The 22101-nt window shown below is 41.1% G+C and overlaps 2 protein-coding genes across 2 annotated transcripts; one reads left to right on the top strand and one right to left on the bottom strand.

Moving 5' to 3' along the window:
* Window positions 1-3556: 3556 nt before the first annotated feature.
* ndufa8 (NADH:ubiquinone oxidoreductase subunit A8) lies at window positions 3557-7741 on the bottom strand. Its single transcript, XM_058412775.1, has 4 exons — window positions 7568-7741; window positions 6543-6706; window positions 4316-4481; window positions 3557-3879 (listed from the first exon to the last, which is right to left on the bottom strand). Exons 1-4 carry the CDS (start codon window positions 7616-7618, stop codon window positions 3742-3744), a joined length of 519 nt encoding a protein of 172 aa, XP_058268758.1. The 5' UTR covers window positions 7619-7741; the 3' UTR covers window positions 3557-3741.
* Window positions 7742-7969: 228 nt separating this feature from the next.
* On the top strand, window positions 7970-21346 carry morn5 (MORN repeat containing 5). Its single transcript, XM_058412774.1, has 5 exons — window positions 7970-8222; window positions 8460-8607; window positions 8879-8990; window positions 9077-9208; window positions 20776-21346. Exons 1-5 carry the CDS (start codon window positions 8176-8178, stop codon window positions 20862-20864), a joined length of 528 nt encoding a protein of 175 aa, XP_058268757.1. The 5' UTR covers window positions 7970-8175; the 3' UTR covers window positions 20865-21346.
* The last annotated feature ends 755 nt before the right edge of the window (window positions 21347-22101 follow it).

Genomic DNA, 22101 nt, shown 5'->3' with positions numbered 1-22101 from the left:
GCTTGGAGCAGCAGCGTGTGGAGTAAAACATGTCGCTCTTTCTGCACTCAGGTCTCCGAACACACAGCGCTCGTGACCTGACGACCTGCAGGACCCAGCGTTGAGATGTTTTGCGTTCAAATATTTATCTTAAACCCCTCAATAGTGGGTGTGAACCAGAGGAATATTGACAGTAGAGTTCTGCGATATGAGGTGGTGTGTTTAAGAGTATTAGCACCGCGTTTTTTGAGACTTTGAGACTGTATTGTATTTCTTTCCGCTGCCAGACTCGGCTTCCTGCACTGGGGCAGTGTCAGCCCGCTCTGACCCCACTTTCCTGTGTTAGGGTCTGAGCTGAGGGGCTGCCACGAGCCCTCAGGCCCTGCCCACAGCCTCCAGACTTCAATGCCAAAAAAAAAAAAAAAAACCCTCCACCCGTGCTGTCACAATGTGGTCGAGGTCACAGCCAGAGCTGTCAGCGGCTTCCTGCACGAGCCGCTAGCCTGCACCACACCTTGGGAATTCGGGGAAATGTAGCGTGTGTGTGTGTGTGTGTGTTTGTGAGGGGGATTTTAGATACACACATCAGGGTCAATAACAACTCTAGGAATTTACACAAGAAGCTTCTTGTATAAACAGGAGAGCAGAACAGAGCGAGGTGATACCTGTGGAAAAAACAATAGAGGCTAACAATAAAGGCGATGTAACGTAACCTAAAGGAAGAACAGCATCATGGTGGACGTTTCATCTGTCAGAATAGTTTGAAAATGAATATGAAACGTGTCTTAACAGCTAGCTAACCCTGACAGCATTTCTGCTTACGCCAGATAGAAAGAGTGATCGAGGTGTTTGATCAACCTTCTGACCAGTCAGAGTCCAGATCTCAGCAGCACTGTGAACACACTACTGCTAATAATAACAACACGGTCCTTCTCTGGTCTAAAGCCTCCAGAATTGCATGATTAAGGTTGCTTATGAATGTGTTATGAATGCTGAGTTTTTAGAGCCATCATAAACAAAGTGGTGAGGAAAAAAACTCCTTGAGAAGAAACCTCGAGATGATAAACCATGACAGTGTACAGTACAGGTGTCTGAGAGCCCAGCATCCAGGTGAGATCAAGCTGGGGGAAAAAAACAACGTTCTTGAGAATGTTTTTGGTCAATGCACAGGAGCAGAATCTGAGACAGATGTGCAGAAGATCCGAGCAGAAGAAAGGTCTGGATGAATTTATCAAATATAATTAAATAAGAGAAAATCCATTAGTGTTAACAGCAGAGAGAGAGAGCTGGTGGAGTTTAGGCATGGCGAGTGTACTGTGGATCAAAAGCCGTCTAATGGTAAGAAAAATGATCCAAAACAACAAATGACTGTGGTTCATTAAACATTTCTCTAAACATTCAGATGACCAGATGTGGTACGCTTGGGTGACGTTAAGCCAAAAGCTACTTGCTCTCACACACACACACACACACACACACACACACACACACACACAAATTACTTTCAGATTATAATCTCCTTCAAAATAAACACAGGTTTATATGATAAGATCTTTTGCTATACTCTTAATTCACCTTCTCGAGCTGCCGGACAATCCCTGAATCTTTATTAACACCGAAACTCGATCCGCCACAACCTGCTTTCAGAAGAAAAAAAAAAGGTCTTTGCCTATTTTCTATATATTAATCAAGAGTGGTGAAAAACAGAGCTTTGCCCATTAGTTTTATTTATATTGGGCCGAGCCGTACGTTGCCTGTGGGGCCGGTTGACCCGAGGTGGTCTGGAGAGGTGCAGTTGAACAGAAGGGCACTGCGGATCTGCTCTCCTGCTCTCGCGCTTTGAACTGGAGTTGTGTTGCACAGACGCTCCCGCTGCCGAGCTCGAAACAGGAAGTCAGAGCCGAGCGCTGGAGGAAATTGGCCTCGGCCCAAAGGGACCGAACCTCCAACCTCGAGGTCCCTGACATTACACAGCCTCAGTCTGGTTTTACACTCACACACTCACACACACACACAGAGCTTAGAGAAGGGGAAAATTTGCACTTGATTTGTAGCTGAATGAAGCCATTTACTCCAGAGGCACAATGCCGAATGAATCGCTGTATTCTCTGAAAATCACACTCCTCCAACACACACACACACACACACACATGCACACTTCATTTCATAAAACCTTATAAAGCCTTATTATGTCTTTTGTTTTTGAGGTTTTCAGTGTGTATGGTTCATTGCACTGATTCTTAATTGCATTGTTTCATACACAACCACAGGCAGAGGAGGTGTATATTTTTTCCCTAAAACATTTCTTTCTTTCGTTCCATCTTTAAAGGTTTTTGTGACTTCAAAAAATAAAATAAAATAAAAAATAAATAAAATACAATAAAAGTAAAATTAAATTTAATTAAATTAAAGTAAATTGACGTAACTGAATTACAAATAAAAATAAATAAAATAAAATAAATTTAAAAAATGAAAATAAAAATAAATCAAAATCAAATACAAATAAAATAAAATAACAAAATAAAACAATTATGAGGCAGCTTTGTTTTTAAATCACAATATTTTTAAAAATAAATATTTTTACTAACCTAATTGACAGAACTTTTTTTTTCCATCATGTGCATGTCACAGCCTCTAAATAATTCTTTGATTATAGAAAACAGTGACATAAATAATTTAATTCTTTCTCCTGGAAATTGTCTGGTTGTGGAATACATTGGTCATGTGATCCTGAGAAATCATTACATAATAAAATAAATCCATTTTTTGGTTTAATAAACAATGACGATGACAACAATCTCAAGTATTTAGTTCCTGTTGTCACTTAGGTTATAGCAGCTATAAACACACCTTCCCTCACCCGCCTCTCCTACAGTTATTGAGGAAAAAAAACATTGTTACTGAGAAACCACGAAGAAGTGTAAAGTCCTCTGTCCTGAAGATGTGGAAGACCTTAAAGCCTGACACTGGAGACTTCCAGATGTTCTGTAAACATCTCATTACAAAACATTAATGATTAAACAGTTCTTAATCGGTTTATGGCACTTTATGGTGACAGAGCAGTTGCTACAGAAACGCATCAGAGCGACTGCATTAATATAAACCTGCGCTACGGTCAGGGAGAATTAATCAACACCTTCTGACCAATCAGAGTCCAGATCTCAGCAGCACTGTTAGCACATTCAAGCTGCTAATAACAACAACACGGTTCTGTGTGTGGTTTTGTCTCAGGATCTTGAGTTTCGGAGAACATTAGAGCATCACTTAACTCATTTGACCAAAAAACACTTTTTTACTGGACAATTAAATAAATAAATAAATAAACTGCAGAATAAAAATAACTAAAAATAAATGTAATAAATTACTTTAAATGTATTTTTTAAAATAAATTAAATAATTAAAATATTTAGAATATTATCCATTTTAAAAATATATATAAAATAAATTTTTTAATTTTTTTATATTTAAAAAAATAACTTAAAAGAACTTTAATATTATGATAAATAAACGAACACACCCCAATGATCCAGAGTGAAGTGTCTGTATGGATGAGGAGACAGAATAAAAAAAAGTCCAGTTTGAATGAAACTTATTTAATCCACAACACATGAATAATTGTATTTATTGAATACATTTCTACATGTAGGATAGCAGAGCGACGCTGTGGGCAAGCAGCGCATCTGCTACTGTCCATCTGTCTGGGTCCGGAAATGTCCGAGAGGAGCTTCAGCGGCTTCAGTGGAGGGAAAGTGAAACGGCTCTTCACCAGTTCCAGAAAAACAGGCGGCTGCCATGCTTGGCGGGTTCCAGGGGGGCGTCGATCACGGGGTTGGGCTCGGGTCTGGGTCTCGAGTGGTATGGGTTCTCGGGGAGGGGCCGGGAGGTCGCCACCTTGGTCACCTGAGAGAGAGAGAGAGAGAGAGAGAGAGAGACAGAGGAGAGAGAGAGAGAGAGAGAGAGAGAGAGAGAGAGAGAGAGACAGGAGAGAGAGAGAGAGAGAGAGAGAGAGAGAGACAGGAGAGAGAGAGAGAGAGAGACAGAGGAGAGAGAGAGAGAGAGAGAGATGAGGAACGAAAATAGATATGGATCCTATATGGAACATCTGATATTTCAATTCAGATTGTCTCTAGGAATGTTTGTAGATAATTCCATTATATTTCTTTTGCATCTTCTTTATTATTTATAGTAATAAAACACACACACACACACACACTAATGTGCTTTTTACAGTCAACATACACCACAACTAGTAGGAAATTCGTTCATTGTTAGTATGATATGGACAAAGGTGTAATGAGTGTGAGGAAAGTGTAGTGTGTGTGTGTGTGTATCTGACCTTGGACAGGTCTCCCAGTTGTGGTCTCTCCCAGCCCAGCTTCTCCAACACACAGTTATCAAACTCCTTCTGCTGCTTGCGGCAGTGACGGAGCTCGGCCAGGTTCGTGTAGTCCAGACAGGTCCAGTACTCGGTGAACGACTCGGCACAGTTCCCCTTAATCTGCCTGTGTGTGTGTGTGGGAGAAGAGAACATTATTGAGAACCTCTCCTGCATTACCTCTATCCATCCCAAACACACACCTTTTATTGCTGACGACTATTGACCCGGAGCGTGCGCTCACTCTGCAGATGTTTGTTTAGATGTTTCACGAGCAGAGTAAACCATTTTTTGCAAGGTTTCAGCGGATTTTTCCAAATCAGTAACAGATCCAGAAGTTTTATTCAGCAGATCCCTGATTCCAGACTCACAGAACTGTGCATTTTTGTGCCGGAGCCGTACACAAGAACCAAATGTTTTGCAATAAAAAAAAAAACACTGGGAAGGCTTCCAGATTAGTTCCCAGCCAATGAGGACGAGATAAAACATCCATGAGTGTGAACAGGGAAGATACTGGGATTACAAAGAGAGAGAGAGAGAGAGAGAGATAGTGGGATTAAGGCCTCATACCATGTCTATGACTACACTAAACCCACTGAGACCTACTGGAGCTGCAGATTAACCGGATTTGGTTCTGATCTTCAGCCAGTTAATAATGAGAACCGTGGCTCTTTTTTTTCCCTCTCTCTCACGCAGGTTCCTTTCCGCTCTGTTTGCGCTCAGTCCTGCTTGTTTACACTGCGGACAGAATGGTTTATTCCACCCTCCTCAGCCAGCGGTTAGATCTGTCCGCTTCCCCCCTGAAAAAAAGCTGGTTTGTGTTTTAATGACAGACACCAGTCACGGCGCAGAGGCGTCGCTGTGTTATTAGAGCCCAGCGCCTGCCATTAGGTAGACTGAGACGAAGCAGACCGCTTCCTACACACCACGGGGCAGGGGGCAAAGCTCTCGGCTGCGCTCTGGATGCACGCAGACACCACACGCTCACCACTCCACGCCTAATTACGGGATTTAGTCGCACGGCGTGATGATGTCACAGGGTTAAACACCGATCATTTTAATTACAGTTACTTACTGAGGCTTTCTGTCTCTTTATATCTAAACAACAACAAACGCATGAACTTAATCATCATCTGATGAAAGATTTGATGAATTAATTCTAAAGAATGGAGCTGATCATCAGATATACAATACAGCAAAAATATTTTAAAAAACCCAATACAAGGTTTTTTAAGGTATAAATATTCATTTTATTTTATTTCATTTTATCGATGAACATCACAAAAGCAGATCTATCAAAACATTTTCATTAATAAGTTATTTACATTTTTTAAATTTATCTATTTTTTTTTTTTTTACTACTTTGTAAATTTTATTACTTTTTTTACTTATTTAATAGTTTTAATATTTTCTCATACAGGATGTTGGACTTTGTGAATGATGTTGAATTTATTCTAAAGAATAGTGCGGATAATCAGAATTACAACAGAGCAAAAAAAAAAAAAAACACTAAAAAAAAAATTCAATCTGTTCAGTTCAATTTCATTTATTTTTGAACATAACAAAAGCAGATTTTGCAAAACATGGGATTTAGGGGGGAAAAAAAAGTCCTCTGCTTTTTAAATATTATTTTAAAAAAATATTTAAAATCAATTTCTATTTTATTTTTTATTGTTCATATTTTATTTTTGCTTATTTGTGTATTTTCATAAATATAACATTTATTTATTTCTTTGAATTTTATTACTATTATTACTTATTTAATACTTTGATAATTCTCATACAGGATGTTGGACATGAATAAATAATAAATCAATTTTTTTGTTTATTTATTGATTGTCGGATTAGGACTTAAAAACAGCTGTTTTGGAAAAAACCTGAAAGAGCGTCTCATCCTGTTTCTCAAAGAAAGCAATCCAGTGATTCTGCTGACCAGATGAAGTTTTACGCAAGTTTTAAAAACCACAACAGACGCCGCGTACGGCTCCAACTGAGGCACATACCGGCCCTGAGATCTTATGGCTTTGATTCACGAGCTACGTAAACACCTGGATGATGAAGGACAACTGAAATTAAATAAATAAATGGTTTGAAGGGCATCTTGAACATAACGTGTAGCGAGACTGGAGGTGTGTTACGTTTCTGGTGTAGAAGGGAAAAATCTAGCTTCGTGAAAATGTGAAAGTACCTGAAGAAATTAAGTGCGCACTCGTTGACTTTCCTCCCTTCGTTCAGACACTTCCTAGGGTCCTTCTCCTCCCACCTGCACAGCATGAACTCCTTGTTGGGTTTGTCGCACTGCGAACCGTAGTGATGTGCGGCGGCCTTCAGGACGGCTGATGAGACGTTTACCTTTCAAATAAATAAATAAATAAATAAAAAGACACAAGCGTTAATAAGTGAGTTTAATGCATTTGGACAGGACCCTGGTGTCTTCTCGGTTCTTCAGTCAGGTGAGAGAACACAGCAATCACACTCAAGACTCATGTCTTCATCTGCATTCAAGTTAACTCTAATAAGAAAGTGAGTCGAATCTGAGTTGACTCACTGCACAAAGTGAATTCTCGACTCGTGTCTCCATCTGCTTTCAAGTGAACTCCAATGACAAAGTGAGTCGACTCACTGCACAAGGTGAATCAAACACGAGTCGAGCACTGTCATAGCTGCTCTAGCACAGAAAACTAAACTTCTGACCAATCAGAGCAGTTTAGTATACAGTAAAGAATCAGAGATGTTCTGAATGAAATGCATTAGTTGTGATTTACGAATTACATTAGCATTAATTAATATTCATTGCCTCATATGCATAATTGTCTCAATAGTTCTTGGGCTTTCACGAGGTTAGGTTTTCTTCTAATACGAGTAGAAATATACCTTTTAGAAGGCGTACCTGGTCTTAAGAGTGTTTATGAATATTTATTAATTATGAATAATTAAGAAAATATCACAATTTATAGAACACTATATTCGTGAGCAAGCTGCTAATAATAACTAGCTAGCAAAAGTGGAACAGGACATTTATCCACTCAGCTTATAAAAGGTGCACAGATTCAGTAAATTATTTAATATATGATAAAATATTAGACTATATTAGACAGAAGCAGGATAGCTAGTTGTCTAGCTGCCCAGACTTCATTTCTAAGCAGTTTGCTAGCACCAGTTTGCTTTCAAGTTTAACCTAAAGATGGTTTCACCTTTTGTAAACAAACATACCTCCTCGACGCTCAAATCCGACAACGTCGGAATATCAACCTGACCGGGCATGATTCTGACTTACAAACACGCCGAAAATAATAATAAAAATAAGGCTAACAGCTCACTCGCTGCTAACCGTTTTTAACGTCCCGGTCAGCGCGATATCGTTCCTTCCACCCGTTTTACTCAAGAAATCCCGCCTTCTAGTTATGATTGGCTAACGTGTCACCGTGACAAGAAGTCAGCCAATCACGTCAAAGCTTTAGTGTGCGCGTGAACTGCTACCTCCAAGAGTGAGTTGTCTGAATACAGGCGGGACAACAACTCCGCTGCAAGGAGGACGGCCGGGACTCAATGGAAGGTCAGTAAGGGGCGCATGCGCAGGTTTGTTATGGCGTGGAAGCTGACGCATGACGCAGACATTATGCGACGATGTGTACATTTCGGGCAGCAAAATATTATATATATATATTTTTCGTTATTTTATTTCCAATTCAATTATTATTTTTCAAATTTTAGGTGAACTTTTACCTGAAAAGTTCATTTGTAGCTCTTTAAAAAGCTAAACAACCCTCCGTATTGGCCAAGTGTTTCCATGGCAACATCAACACGTCTGCATCAGCTCAATGGAGTTTACAGGTAGCAGTTACAGAGGAACATATAAAAATGGAAGGTAAAATAGTTAAAAACGTATTTTGTGGACGTCCAACGAACTGTTTTTGAGAAATTAATAAAATATAAGAAGGTTTTACACAGTTATACGTTTTAAAAACAATACAGCCAGGTCTGATCGAGTTTATTGCAGGACTCAGTGGATTCATCACTGCTTCTGTTATTATAGTCTTTAAACCATAATTTCGCGCCTTTTATAGTCTTTAAAAATGATAATGAGTTGTCTTGTCTGTTTTAGGATGGAGGGCAGAGGAGAGTACACACTCCCCACACATACCACATATGAGGGAGAGATGAAGGATGGCATGTTTCATGGAAAAGGAGTCTTGCACTTTCCTAATGGAGGGAAATATGAAGGAGTCTGGGAAAATGGGATATGCAAAGAGGTCCATGTTTGTTTTTGTCCCTATTAGTACGCAAAACATATCCTAAACGAGGTCGAAATGGCTTTTTATTACTCTTCAGGATTAATCTCCCCTGTACCTGTCCTATATTTGAATAATTTCATTCTCCCACACACCTGATTCAGTTACCTGGCTCATTACCAACCCTCCCTGTGTTGAATCAGGTCATTTAGATGCATTAATTAACAATCAACCAATCAGGATGCAGTATAAAGCGTGTTCGTCTACTGAACATTAGATGATGCACTTGTAGGGTCACTACACGTTCTCTGATGGACTGAAGTATGAAGAGACAGACTGGGATTACTGTGACGGCTACGATCGACGTTTCTACACCGAGAGATGTCACGGACTCAAACCTGCAGGTAAATCAATCACTGTTCATCCTGAGATAAGGAACACACTTCAGTTCTTGATAAACTGCTCCTTTTTTGTTTTTTTGTTATTTCAGGAGAATCTCAGCTGACCAACGCCGACCCTCCTCCCGACATTCCTGATGGCTGCTACGACTGTGGAGACGGATTCTACGATCCCAACACCAGAGTCGTCACGGATTACACGGGCTGCTTTCTCAGGAACGCTGGTAAGGTGGCAGGAGTAACGATAGAATTGTGTGTAGAAATGCGACAATCACTTTTACTGTAGTTATAAACTGTTCCTGACCAAAAAGTAAGATTTTTGTACATCATTACAGGGAAACTTTACTCTCATCATTTTAGGTCGATTTTCTAAGGTCTTTTCTTTTCCGAAGATGTTTTTTCTTTAAAATGTTTTGGATGGTAATAATCAATATATCAATAAATAATGCTTTTTCAACTCAGTTTAAAATCTCTCTGCAGCCCTTAAGCCCCGCCTCTCATATGCCTCTCCTCCCATAAGCCACGCCTCCCAGTTTTAAAGACAAAGTTATTCTGGAACACTGCTAGCGATGTGAAAGGCTGAACGTGTTCCTGTTAGAACCTTACGGCTTGTTGCTTAGCAACAGACACCCAATCAGAACCTGAACAGCGCGTGAAAACCTCATTAAGTTAATTTATCTTTATTTGTCTCATATACATTACTGCACAGTGAAATTCTTTCTTAATATATCCCACCCTTAAGGGTTGGGGTCAGAGTGCGGGGTCAGCCATGATGCAGCGCCTCTGGAGCAGGGTGGGTTGGGGGCCTTGCTCAAGGGCCCAACAGTGGCAGCTTGGCAATGCTGGGGCTTGAACCCTGATCTTCCGGTCAACGACCCAGAGCCTTAACCACTTGAACTAGCACTACCACTCATATCAGGTGAAAACCCTGAACAAGAACGGCTCGGGAGATAGAGTCAGGCGGAACAACGCCGAACAGCTAAAAATCCAGATCCCGTGCCCAGGTGGGAGCAGAGCCGGGACGTTTCACATGATTCCACAGTAACGCTGGCCGAGTCGGGATCGAAACCCCGGGCCATCCAGAGCACGGTGCAGGAGTGTAACCACACCACCGCCGCCACTGTCTCACTGTCTCATTTCAGAGTGAGAGAGAGAGCGGGTAGGAAGATTGCGATCACACCATAACTCCAGGGTAGGTCCTTTCCGTCTGCCTGACACGCTGACATGCTTCTCCACAGCAGTCATTTGAGCCGTCTCTCCCGAAAAAAGCCAAATGTAAAACACATTTTTTTCCCATCATGTACGATGCCCGGGCTGTGATTTGAAGGGAATTTGGGATGTCAGGATGGCAGATAGCAGCTCCGCTCACCGTGCCAGACTTCCAGATCGGCACACCACCAGGCCATGTCGTGGATTAGGGAACGGTGGGGAATTAAATATGATACACACACACACACACGGTCTGGGACAGTGTATACTGTATGTGTCTGTGGTTTGATGCTCGTGTATATATGAACCCAACATGTGCTTCTAATAAAGCGTATCTGAGATATTAGTTCGATTTACACTGACAGGACATGTTGAGGTTTTATAGACTACCTCAGATAATATGATACTCATTCGTCATCACTTTGATCAGTGTGTGTTCAGGTGTGTGTGTGTGTGTGTTTGTGTATGTGTGTGGTTCTGGCTTTCCATTTGCAACCGCTTGGCAGTTAGCTGTGTTTTTCCGTGGTAGTTTGCTAAACCCTGAGTGAAGGAACTACACCTAACTCCAGACGGTTCACCTGATGAACTCACAGCGGTTAAAGCTTTGGAGTTCTTCACGCACGTCTCGAGCACACGTGAGTCAAACCTTTCAGGAAAAAACACATACAAAATTCCCCCAGGCCGCGTCTGATCCGTGACAATCCGGTCAGTTGTAAATAAAAAGTTTATCAGCAGGTTTCTTCTTCAGGAAATGCCTCAGTTCTGCAGCGCCACACGTCTAGCTCTTCGCTGCGGACAAATTACTCCGGTGTTTAGATTTTGGGAAACAGAAGCAACGTGCAGTTTGTTCAAAAATATTGCAGGCATGTGCAAACAATATAATAACTGCAAGAGTGGGTGGGATCAGCCAGAATTCCTGCACAGGTGAGATCGCTCCAAGCAAGAGGAACTGGGTCAGAGTTCTTGCAGGAGAAGGTGAGATTCCTTCAAGAGTGATGGGATTGGCCAGAATTCCTTCAAGAGTGAAGGGATTGGCCAGAATTCTTCGCAAGCAAGTAGGTTTGGATAAAGGTCATCAAGAGAGGTTAGGATTAGTCAAAATTCTTTTGGAAGTGGGCAGGATTGTTTATAATCTCTTAGTGAGTAAATAGGTTTGGTCAGAATTCCTTCAGGAGTGGGAGGGGTTGGTTGGAATTCCTTCAGAAGCAGGTGAGATTGGACAGTATTCCTCCCAGAGTGGAGGGTGTTGGAGCGAATTCCTTAGGAGTGATGGGATTGGCCAGAATTCATTGGCAAACAAGTAGAATTGGTCAGAAGTCCTCAGGAGAGGGTGTGATTGGTCAAAATTCCTTTGTGAGTGGGGGGATTGATCCTTTGTAGGATTAATTGGATTAATAAAATTGAAGGATTAATACACTTTCCTTGGTAATTCGATGGGATTGGTCAGAATTTCTTTAGGAGCAGTTTGCAATGCTCAGATTTCCTTCAGGAGCAAACAGGATTGGTCACAATTTCTGTGGGAGTGGATTGTCCAGAATTTCTTGCTGAGCAAATTAGATGGGACAGTTTTAATCTAGGATGGGTGGGATTGGTCAGAAGAACAGTGGGACTTTCTGTCATCTATAAACATCACCAGCTCCTCAGCACAGAACTGACCACTGGAAGGTTGTGATAACGTTATGGTCACAGCCAACCGAAAGCTTGTGTGTTTTTTTAGCTCAGTTTCACATCTCCCTGTCTCCCTTTAGCCCCACCTCTTACAAGCCCCTCCTCCTATAAGGCCCGCCTCCCAGTTTTAAAGATGGCTTTATTTTTAATTTCTATTTTGTGAAAGCAAACTCTTTCTCTTATTAAACAGCTTTTTATCCATGTTAAATGTTACAGAGCTTAACCGTGACATACGATTTGGTTCAGATTGACTTTCGTTATTACATCAACTCCACTGGTGTTGTGCAAGAAAGTAGAGCAGAGCAAAGCGATATTTTTATCACTCAGAGGTGAAGGTCTATTTGTCCAAATGGGTGTGAAGATGGAATTTATTGCCGGTGGCTTCCCTCCAGGATGAGGGATGGTCAAGCACACACACTCCGAGCCACCTCTGAAGAGGAACCCGTGTCCCAGCGGGGGGAACCATCAGGGAAGGACAGGAAAGACGGACAAACTCAGGGATGACAGGAGGCAGCCGGCGCAGGGAGCAGCAGCTCGAACCGGGGCAGGAAGCCTCGAGGAAATGCCCCGGCTCAGGGCCAAAGCCTGGAGCAGGACGGAGGAAAGAAACCCTGAGGGATCTCCGCACCGAGCCGAGCGTAGGACGGACGGAGAAGAATGTGTTTTTTTTCTCTGGGAATATGAGTCACTCGCATACCTGCTGCTGCTGCGTACAGATTCCCTGTCACGCTGCCAGACGCCCCCTGACCATTTAGCAGCACTTCAGCAGCACGAGCAGCAGGCTGGGAGGTCAGACCCCAGTGTGAGTGCCACCTGAGAGCCACTGACGCAGGAACACTTTTATAAACATTCTGATCTGAAACACGCAACGTTCCAAACGAGATCCGTTCAAATCTGAAACGTCGGATCCAAACTCCTCGGACCGATCCTGTAGCCCGTCTGGTACGACTTTATTTCAGTTCCCCGCTCCCAAATCGGAGCATTCCTACCTGCAGTCACTTCCTGCTGAATGTTCCATGCGCAAAAATGTCTAATTGTAGTTTCCTGTCACATACGTCTCATTTCAACATGTTTAGAGACAAAAGTGAGAAAAATAATCCTGGGAAAGGAAGTCGAGAGATTGTTGCTGTTACATCACCAGTTAGCGCACGTTGCTAATCCTGCTAATCTGAAATCTGAACACATAATATAAATGTGCATAAATCTTACACTGATGAACTGATTACTGTGTCATTTTTGTTTATTAGCTCATTAACTAATTAAGATATGAAGACTCATTATCAAAACTAGAAAAAGATGAATTGATGTCGGTTTCTTCTCCACGTTACTCAGTAAACAAGATCCGAGTCTGATGTCTCGTTCTTGATGATCACTGCAGTGTTAAATAAAACCTGATCACTCCAGCTACATGTTTGTGTTTGAGAACTTCGAAACACGCCATTCCTAACAGCATGGTAGTGTGTGTGAACCGTCTGTCAACAAACAAGGCCTTGTTATGGTGCACACACACTCACACACTCGCACAGTAGCACTGCTCTTCAGGTGTTTGGATGTTCCTCTGAAATGAGAGGTGTTTTCCTGCGTGCCAGGGAGGCGTTTAGAGGAAAGACAGATGATTACTGCGGTTCCTCCCTGAGCAGACGCTCTGTAACGCCAGGATCCGCGCCAAGACCCCGTCATTAGAGTGCGAGGGCGTGATAAAGCACACTGAAGCAGGAGTGTAGGAGCTTCACCTCGCTGTTAAACACTCTGAGGAAAGGTGCAGTGATAAACAGACAGGCTCAGATTCCCAGAATTTTCAAGAATTTTTTTTTATTTCAGTTTAAATCTAATGACATTAATATGTAATGGAAGTCTCATAGACCCTTTAGATTTGAATGCTTTCCTCAGACCTCATGTTACAGTCATACAGATGCACACACCTGGGTGCTAGTCGTTCTAAACCCCGCCTTCTTTTACTCCCGGGTAGAGGAAGGTTTCACACTTGTCATGTAGAAGCAGGGTTATGAAGCAGGGCTTTTTCCCCCTGGGGTTCTGAAACTCTGAAGCTCTTACAGTGTTGACTCCACATCGCGGTGATGAACATGTTACAGTGTGAAACCACGCCCTGTTTTTGGCTTGTTGCTTAGCAACAGACACCCGATCAGAACCTGAACAGTGCTTCAGCCTCGGATCAAGTAAAAAAAAGTCAGGCGGAAAAACTCCGGACATCATGGAAGTGCACGCCGGAACGAGGGGGAAATACGGTAAAAAAGAGATGAAAGAAGGAATGTCTGGTCAACTACACGACAAACTTAAAAAGATGAGGAAGCTGTGAAAGATAAGAAAACCTGCTCAGGTGCAGAAGACCTGAACATTTTTTCTTCACTGATGAAAGTGAAAGCGCGAGACGAGCCATTATTCAAAGTGGCCGGGCGCTGGATTTATCCAATCAGGATCGTCGATACTGTGAATATGCAAATTAGCAGCAGGGTTTAGGAAGGTAGAGTGTGAAACAAGGGCAGATGATGAAGAGCAGGATTCAGTGTTCACCCCGGGTAAGGTAGGAGCAGTGTGAAACTACATAACCAGTGTTGCCAGATTGGGAGGGTTCCCGCAAAATCTGGCTCCGTCTACCCAGGAAAAAAAATGCATGGGGCGGGTAAATAAAATTTGGGCTGGTTTTCATTTCATTAGGCTCATCCTGTTCAGTACGATGAGTACTAATCTTAAGAGACTGCACAAATATATTTAATTCTGGTGTTTCAAATAAAAATAGGCCCCGCCCCTAAAGTCTGACATCTGGCCTGTTGTTTCATACATGCTTTATTGAATGAACTGGATTCCTGCCCATTCGACTGGGATTTATCCGTTCAATTCGGATCGCACCGTATTCTTTAAAGCCGTTCTCAAATTTTTTACCAAGACAACAAATTCCATAAGCCTGAACCCGCTCGCGAGCAGTTCGTTCAGCATGAAGAAGATTATACGATTAGTTTGTTTTGCAAGTCCTTGTTAAAAATCATCCGAAGTGATCGGTTTGTAAAGGGAGCGCGAGTACAGCAGCTTAAAACTTTTTCATTCGGATTTCCTGATTCTGATTTTTTATTATCCCATAACCACTAAATTGTGTGCAAGAAGAAAGAAGAACTTTTTAATGGCCTTTCCAGATCTCCATACGACTCGCATTAGCTAACCAGTGACTCAACGGTCAGATTTCGAGCTTACATGCAGGCGAAAAAGTGCTCTGAGGTGCGTTCAGAGAACCCAATCGTCCCGTTTGCAATCATCATCACGACTGAGCACCAAGTTCAGGGTCAAAGAGAAACTGGGCGAAGTGGAGTTTTTTTTTCTCAGATTGTTGATTTAGTATGATTTCTGTGGCATTGTGACTGGATTCATCAACATATAAAAGAGAAAAACAGATCATTTTAGTTTATTTTACAATGTTTAAACAATTAAAGCGGAGTGTAACAACCACATTAGAAGACCTCTGTGTGTGTGCGTGTGTGTGTGTGTGTGTGGGTGTGTGTGTGGGTGGGTGGGTGTGTGTGGTGTTGCTAGTCTAGATATTGTTAGTGTAAGAAGGTAATATTTTCATGGGCTTTGTAGTAATAATGGAATTGATTTATGTCCAGTGAAACCACGTTTAGAATCGCTGGCTCTTTTCCCGAAGCTCTGTTGCCGCACTGTTTGTCCAGGTTTCCTGCTTGTAAAGTAATTTTTCCTGTGAAACAAGTGACAGGTTCCCGCTCTCCCTCACCGCCAGCAGAAAACAGGACCAACCCGAGCTCCTTCTCCAAAACCTGCAGATACAAAACAGGCTTCCATACCCTCTGGTCAGCCTGTCTGTTCTGGATGCAGCGCTTTTCTTAAATTAAACATCATCTTAATTAAATTGTCACGTTAGGCTTCATGCTAGCTACGTTCTCAGCTGTGATTAACAAAGTGAGCTAAGTGTTTTAGCTCCAGCTTAGGCACAGACGATCCTTCCAAGCTTTATTTTTATTCCTGATGTCTCTGTACAGGTTAATGAAATAAAGCCAGTTTTAAAACTGCTCTAAAGTCGTCGAGAGAGACTGGAGACACGTCCGAACACATGCCACAGGATAGATTAGCGTAGAATTGAGAATATCTCCATTTTGCCTCGTCTCTGAAACTCGCACGTGGGCAGAAAATGAAGGGTGGCTTTGTTGCTGGTTGTAGCGTGAGGATCTCTTGGTTCTTCCAGCACGAGCTGGCTGTGATCTCCAGGCCAATAATGCGAGCGCAGATCTGTTTGGAAGGAAACACTTTTCCTTCTGAGTGTATTTTAGGGATTAAGATAAACACCTTTTAACAAGGTGCCATTAGAGCTTCCCGTCTCGCCGGAGGGCTTCGGCTCAGAGACTGAGCCGAGTGACGAATTATTACCGGCATTAAGCAGAGGCAGGAGAGACGCTGGAGGACAGCAAAAGCCTGCTTCTTCTAATCACTGAAACATGGGCTGAAGGAAAAGAACAGCGAACTCAGGCTTTTAAGGGCTTTCCATTTGTGCTGCTCTGTTTATCTGCCCTTAAAAAAAAAGTTAAAGGTTTTTACAGGACGCAAAAAAAAAAACATATTAGCCATATTCAGAGAAGGCTTAGGGAAGCAATTGTTGTATTCATAATCATCAAGACCTTGTGTATAATTTAGAAAGCACATATGAGCCGAATATCAGAGATCCGAGTAGCGATCCTTTTACCGACTCCAGCCTTAACAAACATTGTTTTTAAGGTTGATGCTGTGAGACCACACACACTTTATTCCTCTGTATTCACATTTTGTCATGTATAAAAATGCATTATAGACAGGTGAAGATAACATGAATCTAGAATTTTAAATGGATAATATCGATCATTTATTGAAGAAAGCAAACCACGCGTCTGTTTCAAGAGTGCATGTGAGCAAAAAATTTCAGAAAGGAATGTTTTAGTAAGTCTGATATGAAAGGCTGGAGTGCAATGGCTTTTTCTTAAAGATCATGAAGCCTACCACAATGTGAGTTTGCTTTCAGAGACAGCGATAATTCCAGATAAAAGCAGTGAATGTGATCTGAATGTGTCCTGGTATTCTGTTTGCCTCCACAGACTCATAAAAGCCCTGGGCAGGTTGATTTTTTCCTCCACTTCTTCTCTTTGTTGTGTCTCTGAGCTTTGTTTTTACTTTAAACACTTTTACAATCTTAAATGCCATGAAAGATCAGTGTTTTCTGGATTAGGCATTGATACACGAGAGGATGTAAAAAGGGATGCACACTTTTGAGCTCCATAAAGGAACTCTGAGAAATAATAAACATGGCTCACATGTTATATAACCGATACAAACCTTTGCACTCATTTATTGCTTCAGAGTAATTATTAATGAAGATTGATCCTCTGTATAAGAGTATATATATATATACTCTTGTTCTTGGTGCACGTGAAACTGCACGTGTGAATACAAACAAGATTGTCATGAAGTGGACAGCTTGAATATGAAATCTTCTGAAATTAAAAACGCAACGTGAGTCCACTGCATGCCAGAAGTGTGTGAGGTGTTTAAATACAAACCCACGTGACTCTTCACGCGTGACTGTTAGGTCACCCTGCATTTTTTCATATATGCATTATTATTATTATTATATTTTCCTGCTTTTTACGCGGCGCACTGACGCTTCTGCAGCAACATGCAGCGAATGTGTTGCTTTGCATCCTTTCTTTCTTTCTTTCTTTCTTTCTTTCTTTCTTTCTTTCTTTCTTTCTTTAACCTGCTAGTGAAACACGGCTTGTTAACTCCTCCGCATTTACAAAGCACTATTGATATTGAAATTGCATGTCACAAGGTGACTATTTGCGGGCCGTTAAATGCGTCGGATAAAAAAAATCAACAACCCAACAGGAATAAAAGTCCATCCGGGGCTCCTTTTGAGCCTTAACGTGAGAAGCGCGAGGCCACCTGTGCTCGGAAACAGAGCCAGATTAGCCTATGAATTATAGCGCGTCGGTAAACGCCTGGGAAACGATCAGCCTCAAGAGGGCAATTTGGCCGCAAATATGAACATGCGCAAATTTCTGGACCCATTAACGTACAGGCGCGCTCGAGCGCCGGGGTGTAATTGCGGCGCGACCCCCGACGCACATTCAGCGCGCGCGGTAGCATATTAATTGCCTTAAAATAGTAATGAAATGACGTCCCGTTTGTACGCGCGCGAGTTGGCAGCACCGGCATAAGCGTCACGTAGGCCTATAGGCAGGTAGAAGTGGCACGCGGGGCGCGCTGGAGAGGCAGTCTTTAGGGGCCATCGTGCGCAATTACGGACAATCAGAGGAGGGCTCGAGACCCCGCGCTCTCCACAATGGGGCCCGGTGCGCGCTGTGTTTCTTTCTTTTTTTTAGTAGGGTGTTGAGTTAGTGAGTGAGTGAGAGAGGGAGAGAGAGAGAGAGAGGGACGGGGTGTTGGGTTGGGGGGTGTGGCGCTCAAGTGCGTGCAGCTGCGCGAGCGCGATTCAGCTCCGGCAACGGCGGCCACCTCTCGCGCCGCAATTAGCAACTCCTTTCACTTTTTTCCCCTCCTCTATTTAAAGGAAAAGAGGAGGAGGAGGAGGAGAGGGAAAAATCGGCAGCAGCGCCACTGTTAGCCACTGTTTTCTCCCCGCGGAATCATCTCTGCGAGAAAAAAAAGCAGCGATTGATTGTTGCTTCGAGTGGCTCGTGAAGAGCGTATTTTCATAATGGTGCTCTTAATCCTTCGCTTAAAAATGGAAATTGCCTTAACTGCACGTGAATGATGAGATTGACACATGGCCTCTTGTTGTTGTTTTTTTGTAAGGGCTGGGGGGTCTTCTGTTCATTTCTGTTAAACCTTCATCTCTAACAATATCTCTACCTAAAAGTCAAAAAGTGCGGATTATATTTCATATTTAATTATTTATTTGTTTAACACTTGATGCTTTCCACGAATAAGCCTGTTGTAATGAATGTGTTTATTATACAGGTAAAAAATTAAAAAAAGCTTTTATTTCTAAATGACAGTAGCATATGAAACTTAAGCGCAGGCTCGAGGCTCGAGGGTGAATGTGATGTCACGAAATACAACAACCAATCACGTAGGACATGTAAATTAAGCAAGGAATAAAACACAAAGAGACGAGTACATTTTACAGAAGTGTTTGATTCCACTTGTAATTGATTAACAAACAACATGATGTACTTTTATCCATTTATAGTTACATTTCACGATCCGTGCAAGTTCCTGTTCACACTTAGAGGCTTTGTTCTCTCAAAATAAAGAGAAATAAAATGTAGAAGTGTGCAAACTCCTCTGTCCTGAAGATTTCAGAAAGTTCTGCTGCTTTACATCTGACTGTTAGAAAGCGCTGACACTGGAGACTCCTTCCACATGGTACACAAAAATCTATTCCTCGTAGAGAAAACTTCACCACATCAAAAAGTGTTTATGTGGCACGTGAGACCTACAATGCCATCATACTGTTACTATGGAAACGACAAGAATTGTGGAATAGAATTTGACATGTTTTAGCTAAAATCAGTGAAATCAGACTCGGAGAACACCTAGTTCTTGGAATAACTTTGAACTTTCTGCTTATTCCATTCCTATGATATTCTATTGTTGTTTATTTTTATTCTCATATATTGTATAATGATAGTCTATTTTATATTATATTTTGTATTATATTTTTATATTCTTTTTATACTCAATATTATTTTTATTTTAAACTTTTCTTATCTTCTAGTGTATTTCTTATATTTAATATTCAAGTTTTACATTTTTATTTAAATTGCATTTTTTATATTTTATATTCTAGTTTTACATTTTATTTAAATTCTATTTCTTATATTTATATTCTAGTTTTAATTTTTTATTTAAATTGTATTATTATATTTTATATTCTAGTTTTACATTTTTATTTAAATTATTTCTTATATATAATATTCTAGATTTACATTTTTATTTAAATTGTATTTATTTATATTTTATATTTGAGTTTTACATTTTTGTTTAAATGATTTCTTATATTTTATAGTTTTACATTTTATTTAAATTCTATTTCTTATATTTTCTGTTCTAGTTTTTATTTTTTATTGACATTGAATTATTATATTTTATATTCTAGTTTTACATTTTTTATTTAAATTCTATTTTTCATATTTTATATTCTAGTTCTACATTTTCAATTACATTGTATCTCTTATATTTTATATTCTAGATTTACATTTTTACTTTAATTATTTCTTAGATTTTATATTCCAGTTTTAATTGTTTTATTTAAATTGTGTTTCTTATATTTTATATTCTAGTTATCATTTTTATTTAAATTTTATTTCTTAGATTTTATATTCTGGTTTTAATTTTTTTATTTAATTTGTATTTCTTAGATTTTATATTCTAGTTCTACATTTTTATTTAAATTTTATATTTTATATTCTGGTTTTAATTTTTTTTATTGAAATTGTATTATTAGATTTTATATTCTGGTTTTACATTTTTATTTAAATTATTTCTTATATTTTATATTCTAGTTCTACATTTTTATTTCCATTATAGGACAGTCATAAAAACATTTCACTGCACGTTGTATTGTGTATAAATGTATATGTGACAAATATAATTTGAATTTGAATTTGGAATGTAAATGTGAATTGGGAATTAGAATTTAGAATTTGAAATTTTGAAATTGAATTGAGAAAGCAGGTTATTTGTGATGACGTGAGGACACGTGTGAGGATGTTTTACTCCTTTTTAAAAATCTAGAGAGTTTCCTGTTTTATTTTTAACCAGCTCTTAGAATTAAAAAACAAATGGTCTATTGTGGAGAGGTTTTTGGTTTCTAAAGTCATGCTTGGTCTACTTTCACGTCAGAGCGTTATATGCGAGCGTAAATCTGAAATCTGCAACTGATTTGCTTTCGCAGATGATTGCGAGCACGAGTGGATCACACGGACGTGCCGGAAAGCCTGGGATGAGTTTGTGGGAAGTGATCCCGGGAACAGCAGGATGTGATTCTGAGTGAATCGACTAGACAGTTCGATCGTCTGGAATTTAAAAGCCGTCACTATATCACAAGGAGTTAGGGACTACACTCCTACATTTATTATTTTTATTTTTAATATGTTTTTATCATTTCTAAATTTATAGGTGATAAAGTGGAGTCCAGGTTTGAATCTGATCTGATACTGTTTTTGTGTTATTTTTGAATAAAGGATAAATAAACAATTTGTGACCAAAATTTAAAAATTAATTTCATTAAAATATTTTTAAAAACATATGTATATATATATATGTGTGTGTATGTGTGTGTGTGTGGGTGTGTGTGTGTGGATGTGTGTGTGTGTGTGCATGCATGCATGTGTGTGTGTGCGTGTGTGTGCGCGTGTGTGTGTGCGTGGGTGTGCGTGAGTGTTGGTGTGTGTGCGTGTGTGTGCGTGTGTGTATGTGTGTGTGTGTGTGTGCATGTGTGTGCATGTGTGCGTGGGTGTTGGTGTGTGTGCGTGTGTGTGTGCGTGTGTGTGCGCGTGTGTGTGCGTGGGTGTTGGTGTGTGTGTGTGTGCGTGCGTGTGCATGCGTGTGTGTGCGTGGGTGGGTGTTGGTGTGTGTGTGTGTGTGCGTGGGTGTTGGTGTGTGTACATGTGTGTGTGTGGGTGTGCGTAAGTGTTGGTGTGTGTGCGTGTGTGCGCGTGTGTGCATGTGTGCGTTGGTGTGTGTGTGTGTGCACGTGCGTGTGCGTGGGTGTGTGTGCGTGGGTGTTGGTGTGTGTGTGTGTGCATGTGTGTGTGTGTGCGTGGGTGTTGTGTGTATGTGTGTGTGCACGTGCATGTGCGTGGGTGTGTGTGCATGTGTGTGTGCGTGGGTGTGCGTGAGTGTTGGTGTGTGTGCATGTGTGTGCGTGGGTGTGCGTGAGTGTGCGTGTGTGCATGTGTGCGTGAGTGTTGGTGTGTGTGCATGTGTGTGCGTGTGTGCATGTGTGCGTGGGTGTTGGTGTGTGTGTGCGTGTGTGTGCATGTGTGCGTGGGTGTTGGTGTGTGTGTGCGTGTGTGCGCGTGTGTGCGTGGGTGTTGGTGTGTGTGCGCGTATGTGCATGTGTGCATGAGTGTTGGTGTGTGTGCGTGTGTGTGCGTGTGTGCATGTGTGCGTGGGTGTTGGTGTGTGTGCACGTGCGTGTGCGTGGGTGTGTGTGCATGTGTGTGTGTGCGTGGGTGTTGGTGTGTGTGTGTGTGCATGTGTGTGTGTGTGTGCGTGG

Source organism: Hemibagrus wyckioides, linkage group LG16 (genome assembly GCF_019097595.1).
Source record: "Hemibagrus wyckioides isolate EC202008001 linkage group LG16, SWU_Hwy_1.0, whole genome shotgun sequence".
NCBI classification, from domain to species: Eukaryota; Metazoa; Chordata; class Actinopteri; order Siluriformes; family Bagridae; genus Hemibagrus; species Hemibagrus wyckioides.
This window is presented reverse-complemented; position numbering and strand designations above follow the sequence as displayed.

Bases quoted from the DNA above. Each gene is read 5' to 3' on its own strand.
- ndufa8 (XM_058412775.1), bottom strand. From the start codon at position 7,618: ATGCCCGGTCAGGTTGATATTCCGACGTTGTCGGATTTGAGCGTCGAG. The intron at 6,707-7,567 runs GTATGTTTGTTT...TTTATTTGAAAG, and splicing joins CGGATTTGAGCGTCGAGGAG to GTAAACGTCTCATCAGCCGT. The intron at 3,880-4,315 runs GTCAGATACACA...TCTCTCTCTCAG, and splicing joins AACTGGGAGACCTGTCCAAG to GTGACCAAGGTGGCGACCTC.
- morn5 (XM_058412774.1), top strand. From the start codon at position 8,176: ATGGAGTTTACAGGTAGCAGTTACAGAGGAACATATAAAAATGGAAG. The intron at 8,608-8,878 runs GTCCATGTTTGT...ATGCACTTGTAG, and splicing joins AAAATGGGATATGCAAAGAG to GGTCACTACACGTTCTCTGA. The intron at 9,209-20,775 runs GTAAGGTGGCAG...TTGCTTTCGCAG, and splicing joins CTGCTTTCTCAGGAACGCTG to ATGATTGCGAGCACGAGTGG.